This window comes from Vicugna pacos, chromosome 15, assembly GCF_048564905.1.
Source record: "Vicugna pacos chromosome 15, VicPac4, whole genome shotgun sequence".
Taxonomy (NCBI): Eukaryota; Metazoa; Chordata; class Mammalia; order Artiodactyla; family Camelidae; genus Vicugna; species Vicugna pacos.
In genome coordinates, this window is record NC_133001.1 from 39,869,287 (window position 1) to 39,882,261 (window position 12,975).

General features: G+C 49.8%; 1 protein-coding gene across 1 annotated transcript in view; it reads left to right on the plus strand.

The window, feature by feature from the left end:
- CAPN13 (calpain 13) overlaps positions 1 to 12,975 on the plus strand; it is a 131,678-nt gene that overhangs the window by 102,876 nt on the left and 15,827 nt on the right. Inside the window, exons 11-17 of the mRNA XM_072937958.1 lie at positions 913 to 987; positions 2,048 to 2,193; positions 3,987 to 4,126; positions 7,944 to 7,955; positions 9,993 to 10,195; positions 11,228 to 11,264; positions 11,596 to 11,658. Coding sequence (XP_072794059.1) covers positions 913 to 987; positions 2,048 to 2,193; positions 3,987 to 4,126; positions 7,944 to 7,955; positions 9,993 to 10,195; positions 11,228 to 11,264; positions 11,596 to 11,658 — 676 coding nt within the window. The remainder of the gene's footprint in view (positions 1 to 912; positions 988 to 2,047; positions 2,194 to 3,986; positions 4,127 to 7,943; positions 7,956 to 9,992; positions 10,196 to 11,227; positions 11,265 to 11,595; positions 11,659 to 12,975) is intronic.

Consider the following 12,975-nt stretch of genomic DNA (forward strand, 5'->3'; position numbering starts at 1 on the left):
AGGGGCACCGTGGTGGGGACGAGCACGATTTCCCAGCAGAAGTGCCTTTTAGGAGGAAAGGTGAGTGTAGGTTATTGGGTTACAGGACTGAAAGGAGGAGGAAAAGCGTTCCAGGCAGAGGGAGCATCATGGTGAAGGCCAGGGTGGAGGGGGCTCTGCACGGGACAGACAGGTATTCCCGAGCAAATGAAGATACTCTTTACTACTGGGGTGTCGGACTCAATGCTGTGGGGAACAGGGAGCTGCTCAGGGAAAGCTGGAGAGGTAGGCAGAGACCAAGATGTGTTTCAGAAGTTTGAACTTCATCCTGAGAGAGAAAGGGAAGTGCTGATGTTTTTGTTTTGAGCAGGGAAATGCCGTAATCAGATTTCTGTTTTAGAAAGATTGGTTTGATAGGAGGTGTGGAGAATGGATAGCAAAGGAGGGCAGGACTGAGTTCAGGTGAGAAGTTCAACAGGGAGATGAAGGTTCTTGAACTTGGAAACAAGCAGTAAGGATGGAAATCCGTGGATGGCTTTGACAGGGGGTTAGAAGGTAGAATCAGTAAATCATTAATATTTGGTGATGGCTTCAATGTAGGGGGAGCAAGAGGGTGACCCTTCATGTGCTTGGGCAATAGGAGGAGGCAGAGGATGAGTACAGTTTGGGATAGGTTGACTACAAGGTCACAGTGGGGCTCTGGTGGAGACAAGGAATGGACCATAGCATGTGTCCATCTAAAGCTCAGGAAAGAGGATCGGGCTGGGGGCAGCTTGGAAGCCATGGACGTAGAGAATCACTAGGTAGAATGCCACTCTCCACCTGCACCCGGAAACTATTGGAAGCCTGTGCAAAGGACCCCGTGGGGCCACATGCGATTGAGACGATCTGTCCTAGGAGATCTTATCCTGTGGTCTGTCTCTCCACACCCAGGTCTCCGGAGTGGCAGGAAATCCACCACCAACAGAAAAGCCAGCTGTATGAGCATAAGGACGATGGCGAGTTTTGGTACTTACTCTTCTTTTAAAATTATATTTCAAATCTTTAACTGTTGCCCAAAGTCTCAATCCCCACCCTCTTTCCAAAACTTTTTTGAGAAAATTCACTTTGCAGGGGCCTCTGTAGAAGGAGTCTGTTTTCTCCGCCAAGACACTAAAGCTTTGAACATGAAATTGTGTTTGGGTTCTCTCTTTTCATGAAAGGTATTTCAGCTCTGAAATACTAGAGCTTGCAGGAAATGTTAATGGTAGAAGGGAATATTGGCACCAAAGCTTTGAAAATTACCGTTTTCTGGAAACCAGGATGCATGATTATCATGCCTGTATCTTCCATGCCACCTTGTTGGGACCCCGGCAAAAAAAATCCCCCAGTCATCCCACAGTCCGTTCATCCCACAGTCTCTCCTGGCATGAATTACAAGAGAGCAACTTGGAGTTAATCTCCCAGCCCTGACTCTGGAGTTCTGGGTGAGGTATCGATGTCATCGCCCAGCAGCTATGCAGGACTAGATGTTGAAAAACGCATTCTCAGCCCTGTGCTCAGATCTCAAAGGATAAGATGAACATTTCTCTGAGGGGTTGTCTGGCTTGTTCAGTGATATATTTGAATGAAATCTGGCATGTGCGAAAAGGAGACTGGGTTTAAGTCATTAAGAATCAGAGGGATAAATGTAAATTAGAAGAAAAAACATTTCTAGAATCTCAACTTTCACCACAGTACCAGCTGGGATGTTAGGTGTTGAATCCATTGTGTTCTGATAAGACCTCAATAATTCTTTGGCAAAGGACCCTAGGGAAAAGTGACTTTCTTAGCAGTGTGTAGGACCCGTAGCAGAAAGAGATTGGCAGTCCTCTTGCTGGCCATGAGAGGGACCTGCAGAACCCAGAATCTGACGCTGTCCTTGTCCTTCCAACCACAAATGAACCAGAATGGGGCTCTGGTCTTGGGGAGGACCGTGGTAAATTAATGGTTACTATAGTTGACAGGCAAAGGTGTTGTGAAGTGATGGGAACCTCCACCCCAGCAACAAAACCAGTGGTCAGTAAGCGATCGTCTCTGTTTATAACAGGATGTCATGTCGAGATTTCCAAGAAAACTTCTCCTGCCTATTTATATGTAACCAAGTTCCAATCAGCCTGGACCATGGAAACATGCCCCATGAAAGATGGTCCCAAATGATGTTTAAGAACCACGTGATTCCAGGAAACACTGCAGGTAGTTATCCCTTTGGTAACAATTCTGCCAGGATGGAAGCTGCCAGGCCTTGCCCAATTCTGGCTTCACCTCTCGATGGCCCTCAATTCTGAACCATCAACCTGAAGTTGAAAGAAGAGGAATTTGGCAGCCCAGAGGGACAGCTATCCTTCTCTGGAGGACATGATTGCTGGTGGGGTGGGCAGGAGAATCTCCAGTGTGCCTCCCCTGCCCTTTCATGCTTTCTCACTGTCCTTCTGCTAAATTACCTCCACCCCCCAGGAGTGGAACAGGCTCATCACTCTTCAGTAATTATTCAGGACATTGCAGGGAGCTGTGGAAAGAGCACTGGACAAAAGTCAGGACCTGTGTTAAACCATTGTCTTTGCCATGTATTGGCTTTGTGACTCTGGGGATAAAGCTGGTCCCTCTGTCTCAGTCTCCCCTGTAACCCCTATCTGCCCCCTGAAACCACAAAGCACCATCCAGACTTAAAGGGGCATATTCCTGCCCAGTGTGGGTGGTGCATCCTACAGCACCGTACTGAGATCCCAGCAGTAGATGCCCCAAAATCTGTCTTTGGGCTCCCCGGAGATGAATCTTTAAAAGAGTTACATATTCTCTCTGGACCTCCCACTCCCCATGTGTGAGTGGATGAGTGAAATAGCGCCCTCTGAAGATGAACCTGTGTATGTTACACATTCTTGGTAGGAAAAGCTATGCAAATAAGGTGTGTGTGTGTGTGTGTGTGTGTGTGTTACTCTGTGTGTGTTTGTTTGCACCTCGACATGTGCATTTCCTCTCCTTGGCACCTGCCTTTCGAGAATGGTTTGCTTGAAGACCTCATACCCCAGGGTGTCCCTGTTTTCAACCTCCAGGCTCTTCACTCTGCTGGGCAGAGAACCTAGACCAGGAGGCCACGGGCAGACAAAGAAACCGCCAAGTCACTCTTGGGCAGCAAATTCGCTGATTCACCTTCCCTGAGCTGCACCTGTCTGACTGTGGGGCCAGAGCCCTTTTCCCTAGATATAATGCATGTCAATGAACTAACCAGTTCTGCATCGGCACCATTTTTAGTACTTCCTTACAGGAGAGAGGGAAGGGAGCCAGCCAGCAGGCACCTGCTAGGTGCTGCTGAGTGCACTTGAGAGCATCATCTTGCTTCATCCTCACAAAAAACTGATGTCCGTGATGGTCCTCTACGTTTCCCCATCCCCCATTCAGAGCTTCCCAGCTGTGATCCAAACTTTCTGATGTCTACTAATTCATCTCTATTTTGACTTACCTTCATTTATTTTTTATACATTATCTTTCATGCACTTGAATCTAATGGTTTTCCATTAATTCTGTCTTGCTCTGGCTTTGGTGAGGACTCTTGGGCAGTAGAGTTCTATGAATTGCCATCTCTCTGCCTCTTTTCCTCTGTCTCCGTTGGTGCTTGGGGATTGACATCATTTCATGGCTCCGTGGTTGTTGTCAACACATAAGCTCTTGCATACCTGAGGACTCTGGAATTCTACTTGTTATTATAAAATATAAAAATAGCCCTCAACTTTACAGTTTAAGAAACATTTTCATGAAGTAGGAACTATACTTCCCCTCCTTGTTTCTAAGAAGAGGAGACTGAGGCTCACAAAATAAAGATGTTTGTGCTGCAATAGTGGGGACCAGGACCCAGGCTTTAGGTGTCCAAATCCAGACTTTCAGCCACCACCCATTGAACTGGGCATGCATGGCTCTCTGAAGCGGTGCTGGTCCCAACCTGGAATCCCAGGAGCCAGGCTGGGGTCCACTTACTGCTCTTTTTCATACAGAATTCCAGAGGGATGTGCAGTACCTCTTCTCTGTGCCAGACAGCATGGAAAGCAGCAATGTCGTCATGTCCTTCAACATCATGCCACAAAATTTAAAGGCAAAAGACAGAATGTTTCCACTAAACTTCGAGGTGTTCAAGGTAAGGCAGCTTGCTTCAGGGCTTGCCCTTTGGGGATATTCTGTACAACTTGGGTGGAGAGAGCAGCCAGCTATGCTGGGAGATTTCACTCAATCGCAGACTCAGATAAAACCCAAAGGGCTATAGAGTTCATCTGGTCTGAAGGAAAACCTGAGACAGAGAGGCGATTAGCCTTGACCAGTTTTACAGCGGGACATACCTCCTGCCTTTGTCACTTGCCAGCATGTCCTGGCACGCCGCAGGCTCCAGTGCTCGTTACTCAAAAAGTAGTCTGGTCAGGACCAGCTGTTGCAACAGTGCAGACTCCTGGGACCGCCCCAAGTTTTCTGAGTCCCACTCTCCATGGATAGAGCCTGGAAATCTGCATCATAATGAGCTCCGGGGTGGAGGAGGGGCTGCTATGCACAGGACTATTTGAGAATCATTGGTTAAACTCTAGGAGGAGTTTAAGGGGAAAAAACAACCCTGGATATACAGCCAGGAGGTATGTTTTTCTCTTATGCTTAGACCAAAGTCTGGTCAAAGCTCCGTGGGTGGCTTACACGCATCTGCTTAGCCACTCATCCAAGGGGAGGTCTTCCTCTCCACCTAGCCTCCCCTCCACTCTGATGGCACTCCCAGCCAGATCTTCAGCTCCTAAGGGGCCATCTCCTCACCCCCTCCACATGCCTACACATACCCCAGCCATGAGTAAGTGATCAGGGAATTTGGCTTTTAAAAACCATGTGAAAGAAAGGAGCTGCAAAAGAAAATCTGAGACTTCTGCTCCCTCCTCCTTTCCCAAACAACTTAATGCATCCCAAAGATAAAGTGAAGTGTTCTCAAATCATACACCCCACAGCCTCTCTGCACGGAGATGCGTAATTAAGATCATGCAACCATCAAGTGCTGGGGTCCCTGTTCCTCAAATTAGAGGTGAAGTCTCCGAGGCCCAGCAAGGTGAAGTGACATAGTCGGAGCTGGGACTGGGCACCAGAAGTCCCCCAAGCCTTCAGTCAAACACACCTATCCCCTGTGTGGCTAAGACTCTGATTATTGCATCTCTAGGAATGATCTCAGGAATGTTCACTGAGACTAAGGCAACATTCACAACTGGGGCCTTAGCCCACTCAGGGACAGGCAAGGCTCCTGGTCCTCTGTTCCTGAAACAGTCCCGTGCACTGGCTGTGATGCACTCTAACAAGAAGGCCTCACTGATAGAGAACTTCAGAGTTCCATACATGTTCAGATTCATTGTCTCGAACACCCTAGTACCCCAACTTTTATAGATGTGGAAACCAAAGGCCAGAGAGCAAGAATGACCTACCAAGGAGCAGCTAGGTTATGACGGTGGGGTGCTTGATGCTGGAACTTGTGGTCCCAGGACCAGGGTTCTCAGCAGGACTTAGGCACTTGCCTTTCTGGTGATGCTCACAGCTCAAAGACAAACGATGATTCTGGCCTAGAAGGAGGAGAACTCTTTGGGTTCTGCTCTCTCTGAACACATTTCCGCTTTCTAGTTGCATAGAATCAATGGAAAAGAAATTGTTGGGGTTTAGCACCATACTTTTGAGATGCCTCAATCCTGCTGAGACTGTCAGAGAACATCTGCTAAGGATGCAGTAGTGGACAGTGGTCATTTTCATCACCACCAGGCAACTGAGCACCCTTTCCACATGGTGGTGGAGGGAAGTGGGGGGACCTTGGTGGAAGGCAGGGCTTGGTCTCCCACTGCAAAGAGACCAGATATTTCCTCTTCCCAGCCCTTACATGCAGAGGGGTAGATGTGTGACCCAGGCCTGTCCAATTAGATATTCTCTTCCCCTCCCCACCATACTCTTGGTTATTCTGGGCTTTGAATCTTGAGGAAGTAACTGAAGGAGGTAGGACCAATTGAGAGGTTCTTTGCAGCCAGTCTTCGGGCCCAGCAGCAGCAATGCAGGCAGATCCTGTGGTGGTGGATCTCTTCTCGATCCTGCCCACCTTCCAAGCTGCAGTCTCTAGACTTCCCACTGACTCTGTGATTTACCCTTCCCATAAATGGCTTTCTGCTCACCCCACCCTGGATTGGTTTCCCTTGCTTTCTGCCAAGAATCCCAGCTAGCTCAGGTGCCTTCTAAGAGGACTCTCATCCTCGGAGTCCCCTGACTGTCACCTTTGAGAAGGACAGAAGGAAAGGAGTTGGGAAGGGCTGGGAAGGAACTGAGGCATCTGGTCTACCCAATGAGCCTGAACAGTGCAGGACACCAGACAGGACTGCTAAAAACATCTCAGCCACCTCTTCCCTGTCCTGATGAGAGACAGAACTCCAGCGAGGGTATGAGGGCTGCCCCAGGGCAGAAAAACTGGGAGAGCTGTTTGAATTGTCATCTGTGATTCTAGTGCCCAGAGCTGGCACCATAGCAGCCTCGTGCTAACTGACTTATCCCAAGTCTTACAGTTCAGGGGCCCTGGCAAGACTGTAATCATATCTATTTTTTAAATGTTGCCTAGCCCATTTGTCAACTTTTCAGCCAGAGATGCCTTTTTTATCAGCTGCCCACTTTGCTGAGGGAGCATGCAGACCCATGATCCCCTCAGGCTCCCTGAAAATCCCCTTGGATCTTGCAGGATCCTGATTGAGTTAAACACCAAAGAACAGTCCAGACCTTGACAACTGAAGAAGCACATGGGTTCCTTTCACAGTTCTGCTGGGAAGCAGGCTATGTTGGTGCCAGCAACTAGGCTCTTTGAAGTCTCTAGGATTTTGATGGGGTTTGTGGGTACAGTGCTGCCCAGATGACAGCTATGTGCAGGGCTTCACCCTTGGCATCAGCCTGTGACTCTCCAACTGCTATGGGAGCACTGCTCTGCGTTGCATCCAACTAAACACGGATGGTATACAAATAGACAGGGAGAAGGCAGGACAGAGAAAAAGGGGAAGGGTGGACAAGCTATTTCATCCTCACCCCAAAGCTCCTCCCCAGGCTGGGTCTTTCCACCTCCCTCCAGCTCCCCCCTGATCTCCAGAGAAGCCTGCCTTGGCAAATCAGGTTGTCTGTACACAGAGTGTGGCCCAGGATCAATGATAGAATAGAACTGAAACCCCCACTAACTGTGGAAGACGGTACCTGGAGGCGGTGGGTCTCAGTTACCAAGAAAGCAACGCAGTTTGCCCTGTTCTCCCCTCTGCCACTCAGACTGCTGAGCTCAGTGTCCACACCTGTAAAATAAGGAGCTCAGCATCCGCTCAGGATCGCTGGACAGCCCAGCACTCTACATGGGAAACACTTTGCAAACCATGAAGTGACTTTAAAATGGGACTGCATCTTCAGCGTTTCCTTCCTTCCTTCACGTGGACAGACAGGAAGATGGGTATTTCCCCATTCGGACGCCCACAAGCATTCCCTGCCAACACAGGGGGGCCTAGAACAAATTCCCATCGTGTGTTACAGAGATCTGAGGGAATGAAAGTTTCCTTCTCATTGGAGCGCCGATGTTGGGGAATTTACATTCGATCCAGGTCTGCCTTACCTCCAGTCCCCATCAGCGTGTCCCTTTTCCTTCCAGTTTTCTCACCATTGCTATGAAGAGTAACCACAGCTGGCTGAGCTGGCAAAGGAAGAGTCTCCCCAGCCACCTTCTTCCCGCCTCGACCTCCTTACAGCGGGTGGGGTTTCCTTGTCACAGCTCCATGCAGGGAATGAGTGATGATCCCCATTAACCCAGGGTGTTCCAGGGAACGGGCTGAACGTGCAAGGAAAAGGAATGCAGGGCCCTGAGCCAGGCTGCTCAGACCTGCTCGCTTGTGTGTTTTGGTTTGGGTTCCTGACCCTGCCTTTCTTCCTCTTCCCCACAGGTGGACTCCCAGGTATGGCCACCGCCACCCTCCCTGGCTTCTTACGCCTCTGCCCCGTCTGTCGGTGGCGTTCACGCCTCTTCCAACACCCATGGCCTGGACGTGTCTCCCGGTGTTCACCGGCTGCCAATTCAGTCTTGCTAAGTCCTGTAATAGATACGCACCTAGAACCTCCCAACAGGCCAGTGATGCGGGAAATATTTTAGCTGTCCTGGTCTAAAGGTTGCATTCCTCAGGCTGTTCTCTGGTTTGATGTTCTAGAGGGGCTGCCACCATGAAACCATCCTCAAGCATTTGGCCCCGAATGATAAGACTGATGCTGACAGTTCCTTGTAAGATGAAAGGCAGGGCTCATCGGGTACCTTGGCGGGGATCTTTAGTTTCCCATAGTTTCCATCAGCCCCCAAATGCACCATGACCGGGATGCATGTGATGCAAATGCAGCTTCAAGGCACACCCTCCAGCTCCTCTTACGACCACATCGCCACCCCTCCTGAATAAACATTCTGGCCTGACACTGGTGAAAGGGGACCTAAAATATGAGTCAGAATGGAGAAGGAAAGATGGAGTTTGGGAAGCCTAACTTCACAGGCACTCAAACTCCTTAAATGGACGCGAGCTTTGTGGTGCTGTTGTTGCCACGGGGAGGTGCGTGTGCCTGGGGGCTGAGGATGGAAGGGAGGGAGTAGGATGTAGCCACAGCCAATGGGCAGTGACCACAACCTGCTGGCAGGTGCAGAGCAGCTCCTCCAAGCCTTCCAGAGGTGCCCTGACAGGGAGAGAAGCTAGGACAGGGCTCTCCAACAGGGGATACTCAGAAGCCCAGGCAGAAAGCAGGTGGTAAGGCGGCCTGCCTTTCACAGTGGTGGCCCAGCATCAAAGCTGGGTTTCGGATCAGCACCCTAGTTGTGGAATGTGAGCTTCTAGAAGGGCTTCAAAGGTGCAAGGAACAAGTCAGGGCTCTAGTTCCCAGAGCTGGAGAATGGGGTAAGGACTTGATCCCGAAAAAGGCACAAGCCCCATCCCTGGGGACACAGGATCAGGTCTTGTGATTGTAGGAGGCTTGAAGCCCACACACTTCTGTACACACTGCCTCCCCATGTGCACATGCATGCACACACACACACCCCCAGAGCCGCAGAGCAGTGCTGACTCTCTGGAAAAGAACCCACCTCATCACTGCTTTGGCCAGAAAGGCCCTAGCAAGTGAGGTTCCAAACCCCCTGGGGCAGCTGTTAATGTCAGCAGAATCACTTCTGAGGTTCTGCCCACCCCCCTGCTACATACCAGAGACAGTGGCCTCATCTTGCAGCCCAGCGCTGTGCCTGCCCCTCAAAAAGAACCCCTCCCCATCTCCCCATTTCCCCCCAAGGTAGAACTCATGAGCAATCATTTCATGCTGCATAACCATTCGAAATGGGATCCCCATCTCGACTGTATTGGAGAAAATTTATTTAGTAAGGGGTTTTTATTATGTAATATGTATATGACATCCGGTAATAGGAAGTGCATTATATTTATTGTTTATCGCTAAGAAAATATTGAAACAGAAGGAAAATGATCAGGACCTATTACTCTCCAATGAGAAGGCATTTTAGGGCTCTGCTGGAAAGAGGAAATGGAAGAGGAGAAAGGACTCCAACCCCATAGATCTGCAGTGGTCCTAAAGGTGCTTTGCCAAAGGTTCAGGAGACAAGGGATTTTAGGGGCTCCAAAAGTAATGCATTTCTGAAACAGCCTCACTCATTTTCATGGAAGCCATCTTTCTGTATAAGCAGAGAGATAAACCCAGAAGCCCAGGATGCTGTAAGAGTTAATGAGGGGAGACCACGTGTCATATTTCTCCGCGTTCATTGTAGTGTTAGCATCTCTAGTCATTAAGAGTCTGAACTCTGTTGCACTGTGAGACTTCAGGTAAGCGCTGTCTCCCTTTCTGGGGCCTGTATTGCTGTTTTGGTGAATGGAGAGGGTGCTGGGCGAGGTGGTTTTGCCTGGGGCCTGGGGCCCGTGCACACAGGGGTTTTCTCACCACTATCCTGTCTCCTCTAGTTCCAGCATTTCCGAGAGAGGTTGCCGCCCACCTTTTTTTCCAAATTCAGAATGGCTGAGAAGGGCATAGTTTCTCAAACCCCACGTAACCTTACAGAGTGCTTCAGCCTGAGCCCTGGGACCTACGTGGTGGTCGTCTCTGCAGGCAGAGAAGCAGTTGAGTTCTCGCTCCGAATTTTCCTGAAGATGTCCGACAGTGACAGGTACAGAAGTACTGGGATTCTAAATGTTTTATTCTACTTCATTTTATAAAAACACATTGCATCATTCTATGTGGCAATTCATTGTGACAGTGGGGGACCCAGCACAGGCCCAGCTCTCGAGAAGCTCACCCCAAAGGGGGCCGAGAGAGTCTGTGAGGCAAGAGGTAGACCACAAACAAGATGGTGCCATTGCTCAGTGGAAATGCAGGGTCACGTGGGAGGACAGAGTTGAGGGATCTGCCCCTGACAAGAGCAACTGAGGAAGGCTAAATGGGGGAAATGGCGCATGAGCCAGTCCTTGATGGAAAATGTAACTTAATGCTTCAAAGGGGAAGGCAGTGCAGGCAGAGGAAAAAAGCATGAGCAGAAGCAGGGAAGTGAGTGAACACAGGGCTTGCTGAAGAGTAAGTGATGTTGCCCATAAACCAGGAAGGTGGTACCTGGCACGCATGACAATTGTCTGAAATGTGGCCAGAACATGGGCTCCATCAGGGAGACAGTGGAAGATGGGCTTGAATGCAAGAGTCTGATGGTGGAGGGTCTCCACTGCTAAGTTGGCAGTCAGGACTGGGATCAGCAGGCATACATCCTGCTGGGCGCCTGGTTCCTTCATGGACCCAAGGCAAACATCACTATAATCATGTAGGTCTTTACAGCTGAGCACAGACGAGGCCTTCTCAGTCCAGCATGCCAGTCACTGTGCTACCAGAGTTGGAACATAAGACAAAGCTTATTTACCATCCTGGCAATGGGGGTTACTATACATGTAACCTGGTTGTGAAAGGAGCCATTTACTAAATGGTTTGAAGACCAGGTAATGTCCACCCCAAAGACTGGATGCCAGGTCATGATGCTCATTGGTCTGCTGCCTGCCATGGCCACCCACTTCACATCCTCCTGTGCTCTGGGCTCTCCACTCGTGTTCTTGGCCTAAATGTCAAATGCCACGGGGGTGCCCGCCATAGGTAAGCATAAGCCTCCTTGGAATAGTGAGCTGGTCATCCTTGTCACACTGTCCCCCTCATTTTCCAGGGACCTGGGCAACAATCTCAACCTCAGACCACTGAAGGTAGGTGTGCAGTAAGCTTTGTTCGAGCTTCAGTAGTCACATCCCATCCCCAAGAGCTTCTGTCTCCTTCCTTCTTGCCTCACCACTGACCAATGAAAACAGAGACACTATAATGGGCGGGTGATGGCTCAAAAGGACACGGATGAGGGGAGAAGACCAGGCCTCGAAGGCCAGGCTGGACCCATCCATCTTCCGTCTACAAACTCCATCCTCGCATTCCCCAAACAGGTTTTATCCGATTGTTGGCCATGAAGCCTCTGTCTCAGATCCAGGTGGGAGGTTCTTATGCCCTCACTGTACCAGAAATCTAACGTTGTCTATTCTCCTTTAGATCCAGGCAACTCTTCCAGAAGATAGCTCCCAACAAAGCATTTTCTACAAATACTCTCAGCAGGTACAGTATTAAACCTGGGGCGAGGGGCCTTAGAGAGGACGGGTGATGGAGGGAACAGAAGGAAGAAAATCCTTCTGGGCCCTTATCAGGATACAGAGAGGAAAAGTGGCCTGATGGGTGGTTTTATCAACCTCTGTCCCTGGATGTCTCCAGAACTGATCTGGAGGGAAAGGGTGCCCCACCTGGGTGACACCTGGGTTGGAGTGAAGAGCTTGGAAAGGGAGGGGCTAATTATGGGGCTGGTCTTTTTAAATCTATAAACAAGCAATTGGCAGTACCCCTCAAAGTCTTTCCTTCTCCCGCTTTGCCACCTCCCACCAACCTTGGCATCCTTCCTCCCGGGAGCTGGCAAGCTTCAGAAAGCACCAACAGCGTTCTTCCTGCCAAGCCACCTATGTGCACAGGGGATTTTCTTAATGGTTTAATAAACCGTTATAAAGAACTCCTTGACTTGTCAGGATAAAAACAGCTGCCAAGGACTCTGTGCAATTGGCCTTTGACCATCATGTTGGTGTGGGAAGTGGAAAGTGATATGGATGATCGTATGTACCGTGCCGGCCTCAGGCCAGGTGGGGGCCAAAGACAGGAAGAGTGCAGGCCTTCAGAGGGCTAATGGGGTAGTGGTCACCAGGAGGCAGGTCAAAGGGAAATGATTCAGGCAGCCTGGGCCCAGAGACAAAAACAAGGAGCAGTGAAGAATGTGGCTGGCGGGAGGATAAATGTTGTAGGCGGCAGCTCAGTGTGAACCTCCTCGAAATCAACACGGGCCCAGGGTTCAGGCCCACGTCTGGGCTGACTGGAAAGGCACTTCACTTGATGCAAAACAGAATCTGCCAAGGTGACTGAACGCAGTCTGTGAGCTCCTGAAGGTCAAGATGACGTTGTCCCCAGTACCAATCACTGCTTGGCATAGAGAAGGTACTCAGTCAATTTGCAATGAATTAAGATGCCCAAGCTAAGATTACTGCCCCGAGGGGATCAGCAGGACCAGATTAGGGTCCCTGAGACCAAGCTTTCTTCAGGGGCGGGTGGCAAAATCTTTAACATGGTCCTTGCACCTGTACATCTGAAATAAAAAACATAATTTGTCATATGATAAATGGTACAGATTCCCTAATCAGGACTTTTCCCAAACAACAACCAAATGTCATAGAGGAAAATTGATAGCCCCTATGCGGCCTTTGCAGGAATTAGAATAAGACAGATGCAGCTTTGTGCCAAGGTGCACAGCTGGGCAGGGGAACAAAGACTGGACTCCAGCTTCCTTTCACCCCTCGGTGGGCACCTTGAACAGGGCCAACCTGGCATCATTCTGCA